At 40.5% G+C, this 19,674-nt stretch overlaps 1 protein-coding gene across 6 annotated transcripts in view; it reads left to right on the plus strand.

Moving 5' to 3' along the window:
* Nf1 (neurofibromin 1) overlaps nt 1-19,674 on the plus strand; it is a 248,756-nt gene that overhangs the window by 207,956 nt on the left and 21,126 nt on the right. For all 6 annotated transcript variants that reach the window (XM_029483492.1, XM_029483494.1, XM_029483490.1 and 3 more), the window contains 13 exons: nt 371-711; nt 3,479-3,681; nt 6,561-6,754; nt 7,481-7,621; nt 8,152-8,431; nt 8,849-9,063; nt 9,637-9,698; nt 9,834-9,948; nt 10,537-10,638; nt 12,099-12,239; nt 14,871-14,997; nt 16,506-16,637; nt 17,962-18,097. In XM_029483492.1, coding sequence (XP_029339352.1) covers nt 371-711; nt 3,479-3,681; nt 6,561-6,754; nt 7,481-7,621; nt 8,152-8,431; nt 8,849-9,063; nt 9,637-9,698; nt 9,834-9,948; nt 10,537-10,638; nt 12,099-12,239; nt 14,871-14,997; nt 16,506-16,637; nt 17,962-18,097 — 2,189 coding nt within the window. The remainder of the gene's footprint in view (nt 1-370; nt 712-3,478; nt 3,682-6,560; nt 6,755-7,480; nt 7,622-8,151; nt 8,432-8,848; nt 9,064-9,636; nt 9,699-9,833; nt 9,949-10,536; nt 10,639-12,098; nt 12,240-14,870; nt 14,998-16,505; nt 16,638-17,961; nt 18,098-19,674) is intronic.

Raw genomic sequence — 19,674 nt, forward strand, 5'->3', positions numbered from 1 at the left:
GATGAGAAAGATAAGAAATATGAAATGGTAGACAGCCAGGGCTACACAGAGAAAGGCTAAGGGGGAAAAAAAAAAAAAAAAAAAAAAAAGGCTATAAACTGAACTCTGCCCAGCGGTTGGCTATGTGGAGTGGAAAGAACCTGGTGACATAGTTCTGTTAATTGCATCATGGTTTTTCAGAGTGGTGAGTTTCACCCCTTCAGTATTATAGAATTCTTGGCCTTTTTTAAAAGAAAAATAAGTAAGTGTTAAAGTAAATTAAATAAACTCATAGCAAACATGGTGTAGGGGTGGGTGAATGAGTTGGGTTTTGGAGCTTCTGAGAATTCTGTGTAACTGGAATCTATTCCTTCCTCACACCGTTTCTCAGGTTGGTTCTACTGCTGTTCAGGTAACTTCAGCAGAAAGAACAAAAGTTTTGGGGCAATCCGTCTTTTTAAATGATATTTACTATGCTTCTGAAATCGAAGAGATCTGCCTAGTTGATGAGAACCAGTTCACTTTAACCATTGCAAACCAAGGCACACCACTGACCTTCATGCACCAAGAATGTGAAGCCATTGTTCAGTCTATCATTCATATCAGGACCCGCTGGGAGCTGTCACAACCTGACTCCATCCCTCAACATACCAAGATTCGACCAAAGGATGTCCCTGGGACACTGCTTAATATTGCATTACTGAATCTGGGCAGTTCAGACCCTAGTTTACGGTAGGTATTTCTCTCCCACCCTTCCTTTTTTTTTTTTTTTTTTTTTTAATTAAATTCACTTCAAGTTAAATAGTATCTCACTGTTGTTAACTGAGTGCCACTGTTAAGGGCAAGGGAAGGCCTAAAGTTTAGTGAATCGGATACATTACTGCATCCTACCTGTGTCATCTCAGGAGTTTTCTCTAAAGAAATCTTCTGGTGCTCTTCCTTTGCCTCAGCAACAGAGCAACATGAACAAAAAGAATATTACTGTCTGGAGAACATCACAGTCAAATACACGCGTTCTGTCGCGGCTGTGGCCAAGTGGAAGGCAATGCATACCTGGAGACTGACAGAGAACACTGCTGGGCGTCGTGCATGAGGTGCCTAGGCATTGTCTGATGCACAGCCCAGCCTGTAGACTCAGCAGATTTGGTTTGGTGAGGAGCTGCTATGTTGTAACATAGCATGCTTTCAGGCACAGTGGGGAACTCTCCTTTTTGGTAAAATAGTGGTAACAATGCCTTCCTAATGCACCTATAAGGTGCAGGTTTGACAGTAGCATTTGCAGTAGGGTATGTAACACAGGCCAATGGTTTGTGCTTAGCCAATGGTGTTTTCCCACTTCCTATTCCCACCTCCTTTCTCTTCCTTTTCTTTTCCGTGTGTGGATGATTCTTTATCTTAGGTATCTTAAGAATATCAAGACTTTCACTTATGGAGGTAGAACTTTCCTAATCTGAATTCCAAGATGCTCCAGAATCTGAAATGTCTTATGCAGTTTGTCCAGACTTTCTGGCATATCACTTTATTAAGACGAGCTCTATCTGTGTAGCTCTGGCTGGCCAAGAACTTGCTGGAATTAAGGTCACTTTCACCACCCCCACCCCCATTTCAGAACTTTTAATCATAGATGCTCATTCTGCAAAACCTATGTAACTATTTCAAACCCTGAGCATATCTGAATATGGTCATTTTAGATAAGAGACGCTTAATTCTCAGATTCAGGAACTCTCCCTTAGGATATAACATAGCCCAGTGTTTATGCTGGGCCTTATAAGCTTTCAAATTTGCCTTTATTTAGAAGGAAAAATGTGTCCAGCAAGATGTCTCAGTGGATAAAAGAGCTATCACAAGCCTGAAGGAGAGAACTAAATCCCAAAAGTGTTCTTTGACTTCCTTGTATGTGTCCACATGCGCGCACACACACATACACACACACACACACAATAAATAAATGAATAAATGTAATTAAAATTTGTAAGTCAGATGTGTAACATATGTATCTGATACCTGTACTCAGAAGACACACACGAGTGGATCTGTGAGCTCTAGGCCAGCTTGGTCTACATAGCAAACTGTGGGATAGCCAGGGCTACATAATGAGACTATCTCAGGAAAAAGGAAAACAGGACAATAGTCAACAGATTTTTTATTTTTTTTATTTTTATGTTACTTCCATAGGCCTCATGGACTCTCACAGATGGCTTGGTAAATTGTATGTGTACTTGGCTCCCCTTACCTTAGAAGGCTCTTTGACACATACCCAAGTTATGGAAGCCCAGTTTTTTAGGACTCTTAGGTAATATAAAATAGCATCAGCATAGTATGACTTATCAGTCAAGAGAAAAATAAGCATAAATTCACAGACAGTTATATGTATTCTCATGTTTAGGAAAATTGAGCTATAAGGCCTATTTTTACTTTTCGATTCCAGATAGATTTTTATTGTTTATCAGTTGGGTATTTTGTCTTTCTAGCCTGGAATTACAGTCCTCCTGGCGCTGCTTCCCACTGAATGCTAGGGGTACAGGCCTGTGCCACAATGCCTTGCCACTTGCCATCTCTGTTAAATAATGCTAATGGCCACCTTGGCTCAAGTGAAACCATCCCACTTCCAAGTGGACAGCTTTCACTCGTTAGTAAAGGATAGCATCCCAGAGAAAATAAAACACCTTTGGGCAAACGTCCCATCTCCATAGCTTTTCCTCCTGTGTCAACATGGCAGAAACTCAGACGTAGTGAAAGCCTGAAGTTCACTGAGCAGCCCAGCTGTTTGTTTTGCTGCATTTTAAAACTGAGCCTGAGATTTGGTGGGGTGGGGTGGGGGTGGAATGACAGGTGTTATTGTGAAGTGCTAGGGATTGAACCCACAGGCTCATACATGTAAGGAGACCATTCTACCTCTGAGCTGCTACAGCACAAACCGCAAGGCTTTGTTAATTTTTGTAGTTTGCTTAAATACATATGTATGTATTTATAATATACTTTCTGTTCTAATCAACCATAGGTAATACATACAGCCCTGACGGTCTGGAAATTGATGTAGAAAAGGCTGGCCTCATATTCATAGCCTGCATCTGCCTCCCTAGTGCCAAGATGAAAGGCGTGCACTGCCAGAGTCCTCCTCACTCTCCTCCTCTGTTTAATTGGATCTGGGAGCATAGTGTTGACTTCACTAATAATAAATACATGCGTGCCTTTATTCAGTCATTTACTTCTATTGATCACCCAACACCCTAAATCTTTACTGGTTTATGCTCCCATGAAAATTTCTAGGAAGGCCAGCACCTCCTAAGAGTATCCAGGGCTCTTCTGGTGCTGACTTCAGGACTGATTTTTCTCACTCTCCTGTTTGGGGCTTGCCATGCATTCTGTCTCTAGTCAGTTGTAACACTGAGAAAGAATCGACCATGCTTTGTGATACAATCTTGAGTTGTATGTTGTGGGGAAAATGTAATTACAAACAAAGAAAATGTAAAACGATCTCCCTCATGTTTTCTCGTAGGTCTGCTGCCTATAATCTCCTGTGTGCCTTAACCTGCACCTTTAATTTAAAGATTGAAGGTCAGTTGCTAGAGACATCAGGGTTATGCATCCCTGCCAACAACACACTCTTCATTGTCTCTATCAGTAAGACGCTCGCAGCCAATGAGCCACACCTCACCTTAGAGTTTTTGGAAGAATGTATTTCTGGATTTAGCAAATCTAGTAAGTAATGACTTTCCTTAATACTAAAAATGACTTTTAAGACAATTCAAAGAAAACTCTTTTGTTTGGGAATTTACTAGGAGTCTCTCACTTGCTTTTTTTTTTTTTCTTTTTTTTTTGTCTGTGGTACCCTGTAACTAAAGGAACTCAGAAAGAAAATCCTGGTGGGATGTACAAAGAGACCTATCAGAACTCTGTGGGACCCTCTTCCCTGTAGGCTGTTGGAAAGATTTCTTTCTTTATTTCAGCACCATGAACTTTACCACTTCTTTTTTTAGATAAGATATTAAGGAAATAGTTGCTTTCCCTTTTATAGTTGAGTTTTATTGGACATCTGTTGGTGGATGATGCCAGATCCAGAGTCAGCACTGAGTTTGTTTTAATAAATTTCATTAATTTAATATTTATTCTTCTTAACATCTGTCCTCCTTCATACCCTGTACTAACATAGCTGCTGATCTTTGCCTGGCTTAGTTGCTGACATTTTCTTCTCCCTATAGTACATACAACTTTCCCCCCTGCATTCTGCATTCAAAATCATATCTTAATATCTCAGTATTAGGTCATTAAGTGTTTTAACAGTTCATCAAGACTGTCAGATTGGAGCTGGAGAGATGGCTCAGTGGTTGAAAGCACAGGTTACTCTTGCATAGGATCCGCCTTCCTCTGCCTCCGAGTACTGGGATTAAAGGTGTGTGCCACCACCTTCTAGCTTGGCTTTTTTACTTTAAAATTTGTTTTTTTCAAAGTTTAGTGTCTTTACCTCTTATCAAAATGTTTGTCTAGGCCTAATTCAAGATAAAAATCTTTATCTTCAACCTTCTCTCTGGTCCTTTGTTGTTGGAAATATTAAAAAAGAGAGAGAGCCCATTCTGCACTATACCCAGCTACTCTCTGGCCCCAGAGGTCTCAGTCTTGCTGCTTCCACTAGCCCCAGCTCCAGTTCACCTGCCTCAGAGCCGCTTGTACCTTTCCAGCCATCTACGCCCTGCAACTAGCCATCACAAATCCCCTTAACCCAGTAAATCAAAACCTTTTTGTTTTAAATTGGATATCTTTTTTTATTTACATTTCAAATGTTATCCCCTTTCCCAGTTTCCCCTCTGGAAACTCCCTATCCTACCCGCCCTCCCCCTGCTTCTATGAGGATGCTTACCCACCGCTCACCCACTTCTGCCTCCCTACCCTGGCATTCCCCTACACTGGGGCATTTAGCCTTTCCAGGACCAAAGGCCTTTCCTCCCATTGATGTCCGACAAGGCCATCCTCTGCTACATGTGCGGCTGGAGCCATGGGTTCCTCCATGTGTACTCCTTGGTTGGTGGCTTAGTCCCTGGGAGTTCTGGGGGATCTGGTTGGTTGATATTGTTGTTCTTCCTTTTGGGTTGCAAACCCCTTCAGCTCCTTCAGTCCTTTCTCTAACTCCTCCATTGGAGACCCCATGCTCAGTCCATGCTCAGTCCAATGGATGGCTGCGAGCATCCACCTCTGTATTTGCCAAGCTCTGAAAGAGCCTCTCAGGAGACAGCTCTATCAGGCTCCTGTCAGCATGCACTTCTTGGCATCTGCAATAATGTCTGGTGTCTGTATATGGGATGGAGCCCCAGGTGGGGCAGTCTCTGGATGGCCTTTCCTTCAGTCTCTGTTCCACACTTTGTCTCCATATTTCCTCCCGTGAGTATTGTGTTCCCCCTTCTAAGAAGCACTGAAGCATCCACACTTTGGTCTTCCTTCTTCTTGGGCTTCATATAGTCTGTGAAATGTATCTTGGGTATTCCAAGCTTTTAGTCTAATATCCACTTATCAGTGAGTGCATACCATGTGTGTGTTCTTTTGTGACTAAGTTACCTCACTCAGGATGATATTTTCAAGTTCCATCCATTTGCCTAAGAATTTTATGAAGCCATTGTTTTTAATAACTGAGTAGTATTCCATTATGTAAATGTATCACATTTTCTGTATCCATTCCTCTGTTGAGGGGCATCTGGGTTGTTTCCAGCAGGCTTTTATAAATAAGGCTGCTATAAACACAGTGGAGCATGTATCCTTGTTACATGTTGGAGCATCCTTTGGGTATCTGCCCAGGAGTGGTATAGCTGGGTTCTCAGGTAGTACTATGTCCAGTTTTTTCAAGAACCTTCAGACTGGTTAACAGAGTAGTTGTACCAGATTACAATCCCAACACTGGAGGAGTGTGTTCCTCTTTCTCCACATCCTCGCCAGCATCTGCTGTCACCTGAGTTGTCAAAACTCTTAAAGCTTATAATTATCAGTCAGTTTTATATATCAATAAATTCTCAATTCACAAGATGCCCAGACAATAATTTTAGAGCCAGTTGATAATGACACAAGCTGCCCACCTAGATTAGACAGGTTATCCCAATCATTCTATCCTTCTATGATATTCATAGCTATCTGTGGCTATTTAAAGCCACGTGGAATCTGAATCCTCTTTCTTTTCCTCCCATCTTCCTTCCTCCTCTCTGTTCTCTCTCTCCCGTTGCTAAAAATCTCCACCCGCCTTCCTTTTCCACTGCCCAATCACAGGCTTCTTGTTGTATTAATATTTAAATTAATTGGAGGAAAATTCTGCTGCATCCTTCATGATTGAATCATTACTGAGGCTAGAGAGGTGGATCAGCAGTACTGGCTGCTCCTTCAGAAGGCCTGGGTCCAATTGCCAATACCCATGTAATGGCTCACAGTGTCTGTAACTCTGGTCCCAGGGGCTCAGACACTCTTTTCTGGCCTTATTGGACACCAGGCAAGTATGCGGCACACAAACATACATGTGCACAGCATACTCATCATACACATAAAAATTCAAATGTTTGTCATTTTCTTTGACTATCTGTGCTAATGGAGTATTTTCTTCACAGGTATTGAATTGAAGCACCTTTGTTTGGAATATATGACCCCATGGCTGTCAAATCTAGTCCGTTTTTGTAAGCATAACGATGATGCCAAACGACAAAGGGTTACTGCCATCCTTGATAAGCTAATAACAATGACTATAAATGAGAAGCAGATGTATCCTTCTATTCAAGCAAAAATCTGGGGGAGCCTTGGGCAGGTATTGAATTTACACTGACACTTATCCAGTGCCTCTTTTGTGCTAGTAATTCTTGGTTTCCATGTTATACAGAGCATACTGTTCTGTCCTTCAGAAGCATGTAGACACATACCCAGCCCTGTAAATAGCTAATGCATCTCAGAGCTCTCTTCCTTGCATAATTTTATAGAGTTTAGCTATAGGCACCTGTTGTCATTCCTAGTAAATAGCATTTAAATATGTACTTAGTCTCTATACACTACAGATCTCTGTCACTTCTTCTCAGTGATGTTATTTAGAACATCTGCTTGCATTTATAGTTGTAGCATAGATACAACTTTCCTTAACCTGACAAGGGAGGTGCACGTTATTCCTTCAAAATAATCACTTAGGGAAGCAGTGCCCTTAACTTAGACAATGTTGTAAACCCTATAAATGATTTTAATTGGCTTTGGAGCCATTTTTCTGAGTGTATGGTATTACTAAAGTAATTAGATTGGCCATATGTTACTGTCTTAGAGCACAGACACAATGTCTAAGCAGCTGAAGATAGACATGCAAAGATGTTTGACCTCTGAAGGAGTCAAGTGGCGCCCTCATCCTTCCCTGCATGTTTTGCAGGTCTCTTAGGTCTAGAACTTTGAAAGTCTCTAGTAAAACAAGATGTCCATTACTTAGGCTCTTTTGAGTATTTCTTCATTAAAGGCAGTATGCTTGACAGCAACATGACTTTCCTTGTCTCACCAGATCACAGACCTGCTGGATGTTGTGCTTGACAGTTTCATCAAGACCAGTGCAACAGGAGGCTTAGGGTCTATCAAAGCTGAGGTGATGGCAGACACAGCTGTGGCTTTAGCTTCTGGAAATGTGAAATTGGTGTCGAGTAAGGTAACCACTTTTTCTGTACCTCTTGGACTGTGCCATAGTATATCTGTTTATCATCTTGAGAGTTTTTGTCTTATAAGCTAAGTTTAAACAGATTTGAGTGAGTGAGTGTGTGTGTGTGTGTGTGTGTGTGTGTGTACACGTGTGTGCCTGAATGTCTGTGTACACGCATGTCGTGGCACACATGGATGGAGGAGTCAGGATAATTTGTGGGAGTCAGTTATCTCCTTCCACCAGATGGTTCCCAAGGTATGGAGCTGGACAGTGTGCACCCTAACCTGCCGAGCCGTCTCATCCATCCTGAATTTAGTTTTTACAGTTGTACAGTGTCTGCAGAAATCAGAAGAGGTTGTCAGAATCCCTGGAACTGAAGTTGCAGAAGGTTGTGATCTGCCATGTGGGTGCTGGGAACCAATGTTACCTCTAAAAGCAGCAGATGCTCTTAACCTCTGAGTCATCTCTCCAGCACCCTCAATTTTATGTGTGATAGAACTTCTAGTCTTAGGTTTTTTTAAACTTGTTCTTCTTTACAGGTTATTGGAAGGATGTGTAAAATAATTGACAAGACTTGCTTATCTCCAACTCCAACTTTAGAACAACATCTTATGTGGGACGATATTGCCATTTTAGCCCGCTACATGCTGATGCTGTCCTTCAACAACTCCCTCGATGTGGCAGCTCATCTTCCCTATCTCTTCCATGTTGTCACTTTCTTAGTAGCCACAGGTCCCTTGTCCCTTCGAGCTTCCACACATGGGCTGGTCATCAATATCATTCACTCTCTGTGTACTTGTTCGCAGCTTCATTTTAGTGGTAAGTTCCTAGAAGGTGATCTCTCTTTACCAGCTCTTTCTCAGCTTTACCTTACCTGACTGCTATAGGTTTCTCACTGTAATAGTATTGACTCACCAGGCCTACAAGCAGGAATTTGAAATTTTATCAAACAAGAAAATAATAAAAATAACTTGCACACCATAGAAAGCTACACCAAAGGCTTTCTTTGTCATGCAGATAGTTGTAGTTATCATATAACCTAAAAGTGTATTATTAGTTGATAGTGTTGGCATTACTGGTGCAGGCTTATTATATAGCCACTGGTGTAATGCATCAGGAATTTGATTTAGGGAGCATGGTTGTGTGATTTTTGCATGATATTTACATTTTATTTAGTTGAAGATGAAACATACCACTCTAGAGTTAAAATATTGGTATTTTCTTTTTCTTTTACAGAAGAGACCAAGCAAGTTTTGAGGCTCAGTCTAACAGAGTTCTCGTTACCCAAATTTTACTTACTGTTTGGCATTAGCAAAGTCAAGTCAGCTGCTGTCATTGCCTTCCGTTCCAGTTACCGGGACCGCTCCTTCTCCCCTGGCTCCTATGAGAGGGAGACTTTTGCTTTGACGTCCCTGGAAACCGTCACAGAAGCTTTGTTGGAGATCATGGAGGTATAGAAAGAAAAATGACAAGAAACCAAATTAAAATCGTATTTAAAATGTGTAATATGAAAGGTATAATGTCACAGGAGGGAGAGACAGGTAGATTGTGTGAGCTTGAAGCCAGCTGAATCTATGTAGGGAATTCTAGGCCAGCCAGGCCTACATAATAACACCTCATCTGAAAAAAAGTCTGTCATATACAGAAGAAATATTGGTTTATTCTGTTACAGTACACATTGTCTTTCTTTACATTTATCTTACTTTATGTATCTGAATGTTTTGCCGGCATGTATGTGTGTACACCACATGTGTGCCTGTTGTCCAGGGTTGAGAGAAGAATCCAGAAGAGGACATCAAATTCCCCAGAACCAAAGTTAAAGATGGATATGAACCACTTTGTGGATTCTAGACACAGAACCCATATCTTTCCTCTGCCACAACAAGTACTCTTAACTGCCTAGCCATGTCTCTAGCCCCTAGAATGTGTTTTTTATAGCAGATAACACTTAAAGACATGAGAATATTAAATATTCCTAGAAACATTTATGTACACATATATATTTAGAGTATTCTATTTTTCAGGCATGTATGAGAGATATTCCAACGTGCAAGTGGCTGGATCAGTGGACAGAACTAGCTCAAAGGTGTGTCCTCAGTTGAATAGTAACTAGAACTGTGTGTGTATTGTTGAAAGTAGCTATTGCAGCAGCAGCAATCTCGTATTATAATGTGCATACACACAAAGGTTTTCATAAGTTACTTGGCTCTTTTCATTGCAGATTTGCGTTTCAGTATAACCCATCGCTGCAGCCAAGAGCTCTTGTGGTGTTTGGCTGTATTAGCAAACGAGTGTCTCACGGGCAGATAAAGCAGATTATCCGAATTCTTAGCAAGGTACCTATTCCTCTTTTCCCAAAGATTTGTTCCAACTTACAGTGTATACTTCAAGTTTTGAAAAACACACTAAAATATAATAAATGTTACTGGCACTGCAATTATATATTTGTTAAGCATTTAAACTTTTTTCCTTACTGCAATTCTTTGAAGTGATGAAATCTTACCTAACCACCTTTAAGTTCAGCATTGTGGCCCACGCCTTTAATCCCAGCGCTCCAGATACAGAGCAGGCAGATTTATTTGCGAGTGTGAGGTCAGCCTGGTCTATGTAAGCGAGTTCCAGGAGATGATTGAAAGAACTTGTCTCACAAAGGAAAAGAGAACAAAAAGTTCCTTCTAAAGGAGTGTTTACCTCTTTTTCTAGTCAGGTGGACTTAATCAGTCGTGAAAGCTATACAGCTTTATGACAATGCCCTTCTTATTAGAATGTAATATAGAAATATTTTAAACATAAGTATAGAGTATTCACCATTTGTAGAAATTGTCAAATACCTAAATGTTTCTCAGCTAAATCTGAGATTCATTGTAGGAAGTGATGTTTTATTTCAATGAAAAGTAAAAAAAAGATTTCTGTTTCTCTAAAAGGCACTTGAAAGTTGTTTAAAAGGACCTGACACTTACAACAGTCAAGTTCTGATAGAATCTACGGTGATAGCACTAACAAAATTACAGCCGCTTCTTAATAAGGTAATCATTGATATTGAATTCTGCTTGTGCTTTTCTTATACAGAGTTTAGGAAATAGGGTGGATTGAAAAGAGTATAAAGAAGAAATTATAGTCAACATGGAGCCTCTTGTCACAGAGTTAGAAAATAAGAAAATAACCTAGCCTGGTGGCCCACACCTTTAACCCATCACTCACGAAGAAATAGCTTGGTCAGCATAGCAAATCTCAGGACAGCCAGGGCTACATAGAAAATATTTGTCTCAAAAGGAAGGGAGGTGGGGTGGAGAAAGAAGGATGGGGAGAGAAGTGGGGGAGAGAGGAAAGGAAAAGGAAGGGTTGATTGGAAAGAGGCAAAGTGGAGCCTGTGTCACAAGTCTTAGTAGTTTGAAGAAGAGGAAGAAGAAGTACGGAGCATCTTTTCTCCCGTGCTTGTTTGTGATATTTTTTTCTCTTTGGTACTAGAAGAAAGTTGAGCTGGGTGGTGGTGGTAGTGCAAGCCTTTAATCACAGCACTTAGGAGGCAGAGGCAGGTGATCTTTGTGATTTTGAGGTCAGCCTGATCTACAGAGCAAGTTCAAGGACAGCTATAGCTACCTAGAGATAATCCTGTCTTGTGGGGGTGGGGTACGGAGAATTGAGTATCACATATGTATCTGGTAGTGCTTAGAGATATACAAAGTTCACACGTGGCCTGTGTCTGGGCTGGGTATGGATGTTGAGATATGGACAAGTCAAGTGAACTGCCACTCAGTGTGTTGTTAGTGCTCACTGCTGGAGGGATGTAAAGCCAGGAGCAGGGTACCTGCTCATCAGAGGTGTCTGTCTGCTAGCTTAGGGTGTAACCAAAGGAATAGCACTTCCTTAGGATGTATTAGACCCTGGGGACAGTCTCCACCAAGGGAGGCATGGAGTCCATATGAATAAGAGTTTATACTAGTAAGAGTGATACGAAGTTGTAGTGTCTAAGTAGAGCTAGAAGTAAGTAGGACAGTGAGGTGCTAGATAAACCAACCTTGTAGACAGTTGACAGAGAAAAGTGTAAAGATTGAGTAGAATTAACTAGCATTCAACATTCTTGGAAATGATCGTTTCCTAGGTGACAGTATGGTAAAAAGCAGGACACAGGTGACCCAGAGAAGGGAGGAAGTGCCTGCAGAAGGACGATTAGCCTGGACACTGTCTGCAGTGTAACCAGGAAGTGGCAGGTGTCAGTCTACTATAGAGAATCTGCCAACTCTGGGTGCTGGATTTGGCATCCAGCATTGGGGGAATCCAGAGGAAGCTCAGGCTCTTAGGCTAGCTTACGGTACTTGTAATCAGATACACGGAGCCAGCCAATGTGCATCTGTCTGTTCATGGTTCTCAGAGAAGAGAAAGCACATTCACTTGGTAGGTAGCTTGCTCTGGTTTATGCTGCAGCATCATGGAAGACAGTGTGTCTTGGTTCACCTCACTCACTGGAGTGGGTCTTTTTTTCTAGGACTCACCCCTACACAAAGCCCTCTTTTGGGTTGCTGTGGCTGTGCTGCAACTAGACGAAGTCAACTTGTATTCAGCCGGCACTGCACTTCTGGAACAAAACCTGCACACCTTGGACAGTCTCCGGATATTCAATGACAAGGTGCGTAAGCTGTCCTCTGAGGTCACATTGCTCACAGTGAGTCTTCTCTTCCTTGTCTCCTATGGCTCTCTAGATGTCAGAAGAGGTCCATAATCTAGATATTACGGTAGCGTGTTTTATTGTGAATATAGTTCCTTAGTAGCTCACTAAAAACTGTTTAATCCATAGTTCCTATATAAAAATAGCCAAGAACAGTGTGCCCTACAACTAGTGATTAGAATAGACATAAGGAGGGCCGGAAAGATGACTCAGCAGCACTGACTGCTCTACCCAGCACCCACATGGCAGCTCACAACCATCTCTAACTCCAGTCTCAGGAATCTAGTGCCCTCTCTGGCCTCCTTGGACACTACACATACATGATGCACAAGCATACATGGAAAGAAACACCCATGCACATAAAATAAGCAAATACATTTTTTTTTAATTTTAAAATAATACTGAAGAGGAATAATAGCTACCACACCAGGTCCTGTGCATTCATTACTGGTTATCTTTAGTAGCATCCTTCATCCTTGTTTATTTTTATTTATAGTGTGTGTGTGTGTGTGTGTGAGAGAGAGAGAGAGAGAGAGGGAGGGAGAGAGACTATTTTTTCAGTTAATCAATAAGAAAACTTATTTTTATTGACTGTGTACTTGAAGAAAAATCTGTACAATTAGTAACAGGTAAGCAAGTTGGAGACTCTCCAGACAATTTTTGCCAAGTCTCACTTTAAAGTATACCATTAGCACCCCCTTCACATTGATCACCATAGGTAGGGGTTGGATTTTGGTTTAGAGTATAGAGGATAAAATAAAGCAGCCCAGAATTGGGCTAGTGATCTGGCTTAGCAAACAGAGGCACTTACCATCCAGCCTGACGACCTCAGTTCAGTTCCCAGGCCTCACATGTGTGCTGAGTAAATGCAAACCGTTACTTCACAGCCAGTGCAAAAGTATGTTCCTTTTGTTCTGGAGAAAAACAGAAATAGCTTAAGAGAAAAAAGAATGTTCTTTTGAAGAAAATGTGTGTGCACATGTGCACACATTCGAAATTATCTTGAAATGAACTGAGCTATGTGGAAATAGAACATGGCCTGAGTGTGAAGATAACCTGGTCTAAAGTACTTGTTTGTTTGTTTGTTTGTTTGTTTGTTTGTTTGTGGTATAGAATGTTTCCCTGCATGTATAGCATATGTGTATCACATGTGTGCCTGGTCTGGTGCTCCTGAGGTTAGAAGAAGGAAACTTCTTCTAGAAGTTAGATCATCTGGAACTGGAGTTACAGGTGATTGTGAAGTGCCATATAGGAGTTCTGGGAAGCGTTCTCAGGTTCTCTGTAAGAACAGCAAGTACTCTTAACTACTGTGCCATCTCTCCAGCCCCTAAGTGCTTGCTCACTGTACATACTGTGATATAGACCCAAAACAGCTGGAAATCTAGGAAATGTGAAACTATGTAGCTGTCCAGCAGCCACGGGGTAAACTGGATTTACCTGAAAGAGGGGCTGGAAACAAGGTAAGGGGGTAAGAAAAGGATAAAGCCAAGACAAAGGTTCTGATCAAGGCTCAAAGTTTAATAATAAGCATTGCGTATATAAAGGAAACAAAACCACAAAATCCATCCCCTTCTTTAGCTGAAGTATGTTGTAGAGCAAGATCAACACAGGCAGCTGAAACTTCAAAGTTTCCATGGGAACCTGCAACTGCAGCTAAGACAGATGTCTCTGTCCAGGTTGATAAGACCTGTCATGGCGAACGTTCAAGGTCTGCTTAGTCTGCTCAAGGCTGGGAAAAATGCTCAGCCTTTTCAAGGCTGGGAAAGGCCTACTCAAAGCTGAGAAGGCTACAAAACTAAATTATAGATAGAAGATACCTTGAAGTTTATCAGTCAGACCTCTGTTCACAAAATGGAAAGGAGTAAAGAAGTTACTGGAGTATGTCTGGCTCTGAGCTTCTTCCCTTCTCTACTAACTTCATTGCTCAGCTCTGGAATTGATTGAGATCATGGTAGTTGCAAGTGATGGCTAGCTATTGGCTATTTGTATGTTAAGGATATTTACAAATAAATATCTGAAGAGATAATTTCTTTCTTACCTTTACATCAGAGTTAATAAAGCTTATTAAAATCAGCAGACTATTCTCTGGGATGGTAGAGGTAGAGTAATAGTGCTTGCCCTTCGGTCCTGCTCCTTGAGAGGCTGAAGCAGAGGCAGTCCTGGTAGGAGTTGGATATCAGCAGACAAATGATAAGAGTGCTTGCCTAGCATACATAAGGGTCTGGGTTCGAGCCCCAGGAACCCCTGGCCCCAACATACAAAACACACACACACACACCCTGTTGTAAATTAAAGCAATTTGAGTTATCCACTATTTTATTATTTATCTTTTTTTACTGTCTTACACCAGTTAATTTATAGTAGCTTAAATGTTCTTATAGGTGTGTCTGTTATCTAAAAATAATTTCTCTGAAACAGACAGTACTACTTAGCATGTGAAAGCTGGTAAACGCAAGTAAAAAAAGTGACTTTTTAAGCAAAATATCTGAACCAAGAATACAAAGTATGCTTGGGGTTCTAGTACTGGAAAATGAGAAGGGAAATTTCTGTGCGAACTCCACCAACTGTCTATCTCCTGATTGTTTTTAATAGAGTCCGGAAGAAGTATTTATGGCAATCCGGAATCCTCTGGAATGGCACTGCAAGCAGATGGATCACTTTGTCGGACTCAATTTCAACTCTAACTTTAACTTTGCACTAGTTGGACACCTCTTAAAAGGTAAAGAAACTTTTTGTTAGAATGTTTTGTGAAATTGTATCTAGAAGCCAAAAGTAACTAAGAAGAATTGGTTACCTGAGATAAATTGCTGTAATCTAGCATATATGTTTTACTTTAAATGAAAAACATATCTGTATAAGTTGTTTCAATTAGTATTTAACTAAAATCTAGTTTACATATCAGACCTTAAAAGAACAAAGTAGTTAGTAGTAAACTTCCCCCAAGACTTAATTGCTGTGTGACTAATTACTAGAACACTGCACATGATGTCATTTCCGTGTGCATATTACGAATGTTATTGTATGAGTAGAATCAAGAAGACTTAGGGATGAGGTCAGTCATAGAACACTGGGTAATTTTCTAGCATTGCCAAGGAATAAAAGAGATTTTTTAGTTTAGAGCACACTGCTGTTCAGATATGATCGTAGACACTCTTTGACTTGTTTCTAGCATGTTTTGGGGTTTTTTGGTTTGGTTTGGTTTGGTTTCTTTTGTTTTTTTGTTTTTGGTTTTTTGAAACAGTGTTTTTCTGTATAACCCTGGCTGTCCTGGAACTCACTCTATAGACCACACTGGGCTCGAACTCAGAAATCCTCCTGCCTCTGCCTCCCAAGTGCTGGGATTAAAGGCATGCGCCACCACGCCTGGCTCTAGCATGTTTTCCATCAATGCTCTTTCTGTTAGAGTCCTGCCATTCTGGTACCTCTCTTCCAGTTTCATTGCTGTTTTTATAGTTAACCATCTCCAACTAGACTGGAGCTAATGTGCTTCTACCTAGCTTTAGCTGCTCATTGCTGGCTTCATAGCTTCAGAGCTATGCTTTAATAAGGTGCTTATTTATAAAATAAATAAATGTTAAGGCAAAGGCAGGTAGAGTTCAAGGCCACCCTAGTCCTTAGCTTTATAGTGAAACACTATCCCCAAAATCAGGAAAAAGACAAAAAAACAAAAATAAGGAAGCAAAAAAAGGGGGGGGAATAATTTTTAAAGATGTATTTACGAGTGATTTGCCTGGGTGTATATATGTGTAGCACCTGCGTACTTGTTACCTGAGAACTAGAGGTATAGGCAGTTGTGAACCCCTCTGTGGGAACCAAACTCTGGTCCTTAATTTCTGAGTCATTGCTGTAGCCCCAAAGGAGAAACACTTTTAAAATATTAGCACCCTTACTTCAAGTGAAATCTCAAGGGGAGCTCTAATGCGCAGTTTTGTTTGTATTTATTTCTAACCTCTATGCTTCTTTAGGAAATGGAAAAGTCAAGAATGCCCTTTGTTTCCTAATGCCTTCTCCTTTAGGGTTTCAGGGAATACCCTCTTCTACACATTTTAGAGTTCTTAATTGTATGTATAATTAACTTCACATTTTTATGTTTTACCTTCACAAATGGCTATTCTTGGATGGCAGGAGTTTTCCTTTTGTTGTAGAGTTACTTGTCACAGCATAAGAGCTCAAAAATTTGTTCATGGACTAATTAACTGGTTATTTGTTGTTTTTTTCTTTTTATAGGGTACAGGCATCCTTCACCTGCCATTGTTGCAAGAACAGTCAGAATTTTGCATACACTACTAACTCTCGTTAACAAACATAGAAATTGTGACAAATTTGAGGTGAATACACAGAGTGTGGCTTACTTAGCAGGTAAACGCACGTAATTGACTAAATCAGCCTGACTCCACTGTTGTCTTAGAATCAGCAAATGATGTCCTTGCCTAGCTTTGGCCTTGCAGCTAGTCTTTAGTCCAGTAGAACATTCACAGTTCAGTCCTTTGGTATTTGAAAAGGTAAAGGTTTTGCCAAAATAGTTTTCATTATAAAAGAATTTGCACTGGAATCTGAAATATATTAAAATCAAATTGCCTAAGCCTATCCCGGCAGGCTGTTGTAGCCTTCTCTTCTGCCCTCTATGTAAATTTCATTAGCATCACTTGTTATAGTCTCTCAAAATGGACATGATGCTTCAGTTCGAACCAATCTACTACTGTCTCCACTCCAGTTTTCTTTTTTTTTTTTAAATATTTATTTATTTATTTATTTATTTATTTATTTATTTATGTAAGTACACTGTAGCTGTCCTCAGACACTCCAGAAGAGGGCATCAGATTTCGTTACAGATGGTTGTGAGCCACCATGTGGTTGCTGGGATTTGAACTCAGGACCTTTGGAAGAGCAGTCGGCACTCTTAACCACTGAGCCATCTCTCCAGCCCTCCACTCCAGTTTTCTACAGGGCTTCTGCCTCTTCAGTATTAATTCTTTGTGCTGTTTGACCTGGGCTGCCTGTCCAGTCCCCGCTATTTTTTTTTTTAAAGATTTATTTATTTAGTTTAATTATATGAGTACACTATAGCTGTCTTCAGACACACCAGAAAAGGGCATCGGTTTCCATTACAGATGGTTGTGAGCCACCATGTGGTTGCTGGGACTTGAACTCAGGACCTCTGGAAGAGCAGTCAGTGCTCTTAACCATGAGCCATCTCTCCAGCCCCCAGTCCCCACTATTTTATTAAAGTGCTTTTGTATGTCTGTCCTTTCTCTACTGTGAGTACTCACAGAATGCAGTCTGAGGTATGGTTTGATGGAAGACGCCCATTCTCTAACAAATTTCCGGTTTTGCCAGCTTGTTTTGTTTGAAGCATGCAACCTCGAACAAACCGTTTTACATCCCAAAATATTTTATCACTGCATTTCAGATATATGCCTTGCCTAGTTTTTGTGATTATTGAAAGTAGATATGCAATCAAGTGCTTGAGAAAGTAAGGTGTTTATCAAATGGCTTTGTTTTATGTTTATGCAGTCTTTCAAAGCAGTCTGTAAACTCTTGAGGATAAGTCTATCCTGTGTGTTCATCCTCTCACTCTCCAGGCCTTTTTATGTACACATAGAATAGTACATAGGAATGGTAATAGCCTCTTAAGTTTGGAAGAAATGAAGCCTGTTTTATCAGCTTTTCCTTTTCCTATTAGCTCTACTCACAGTGTCTGAAGAGGTTCGAAGTCGCTGTAGCCTCAAGCATAGGAAGTCCCTTCTTCTCACTGATATTTCAATGGAGAATGTTCCTATGGATACATACCCCATTCATCATGGTGACCCCAGCTATAGGTAAGTGGGCAGGCTCTCATCATTACATAGATGGAGTCAGGCTTTAGTTTCCATGTGGTGGAGATCGGCAGCAGAGGACTCTAGAAGGGAGCAGAGTGGCAGCTCCAGATGGTCTGGCAAGTGTAGCTATCAAAGTTTGCTCTACAGGTCATGGTATTTTATATAGGCAGTATTAAAGTTATCCTAGTCTGCTCTTATATTATCATTAGTTCACCTCTTGAAACACAAAACACTTGAATAAGGAAGAAAGACAATCTTGAAAAGTTTGCAGAAAAGGACCTGAGGAAAAGCCTAACATGAAATACAAGTACCATTGCATCCCTGATGCTAAGAACTAAGAGTGGGCAGGAGGGTCAGCTGAGTGGGTAAAAGCACTTGTATTCTTGCAGAGGTCTCAGTTTCTCTTAGTTCCCAGCACCCATGTGGTTGTTCATAGCCATCTATATTCTAAGTTCCAGAGGATCTGACATTCTCTTTGGACTACCTTGGATAGCAGACACATTGCTAACATACACGCATGCAGGCAGACACTCACATATAGAGTAAATAAATATTTTAAGAAACAACGACAAAAAGTGATGTAGGAGGGTAAAAAACATTCGTATAAACTGTTTATTATTGTCATTACCATTTAAAACCTTTCTGTAGTGTAGTTTTATTGTTATTGCTTTGATGCAAGCTCTATGTGTCTTTGGCTGGTCTGTAACTCCCTATATAAAGTAGGCTGACCTTGAACTCAGAGAGATCTGCCCCCACCAAGTGTTAGGATTAAAGGCATTCACCACCGTGCCTGGTTTCTGCAGTGTAGGTTCATGTGAGAGAATCATAAAATTATGACTACTGTTCTTCATGGCTTTATGTAGGTTTTTTTCCCCCCAATATAACATGAAGTTACATAAATTCCATCTTTGGGGTATTATTCTATAATGTGAATTAAACATATTATATCATTAAATTTACTAATATCTTGCTTTTTTGTAGTAAAAAGACTGCTCCCCAAGGACTTGACCGAGACTGCTACAATGTATGCAGGCTTTCCTAATAAACACCGTGCTCAGAAGTCTTACTCTTTAGCCAATGCCATGATTTTATTTTTTTTGACCCTTCTTTTGGTTATGGAAAGGAAAAAGTAACATTACCTGTATTCAGGAAAGCTTAATTCTCAAACTTAATTTTATCAGTTTTTAAATAATTCAGTAATACAGTTACCTATTTAGACTTATTTTCTCTAATTATAAAATTCAATGTAATAAGTTCAGAAGTTCTATTACTCAGCATCAGTTAATGACAGTGTATTTATTCTGTATTTGAAAAGTGCTAAGAAAATGGATGTTAAATGTTCTCACCACAATAAATGACAAATATGTAGGGTAATATATGTCCTATATTAGCATATTTAGGCATTTTCAAATACCTTTTTAAAAAACATGTTGTTCAGCTGGGCAGTGGTGGCGTATGCCTTTAATCCCAGCACTTGGGAGGCAGAGGCAGGAGGGTTTCTGAGTTCAAGGCCACCCTGGTCTACAGAGTGAGCTCCAGGACAGCCAGGGCTACACAGAGAAGCCCTGTCTCGAAAA

The sequence above is a fragment of the Mus caroli genome, chromosome 11 (genome assembly GCF_900094665.2).
Source record: "Mus caroli chromosome 11, CAROLI_EIJ_v1.1, whole genome shotgun sequence".
In the NCBI taxonomy this organism is placed as follows: Eukaryota; Metazoa; Chordata; class Mammalia; order Rodentia; family Muridae; genus Mus; species Mus caroli.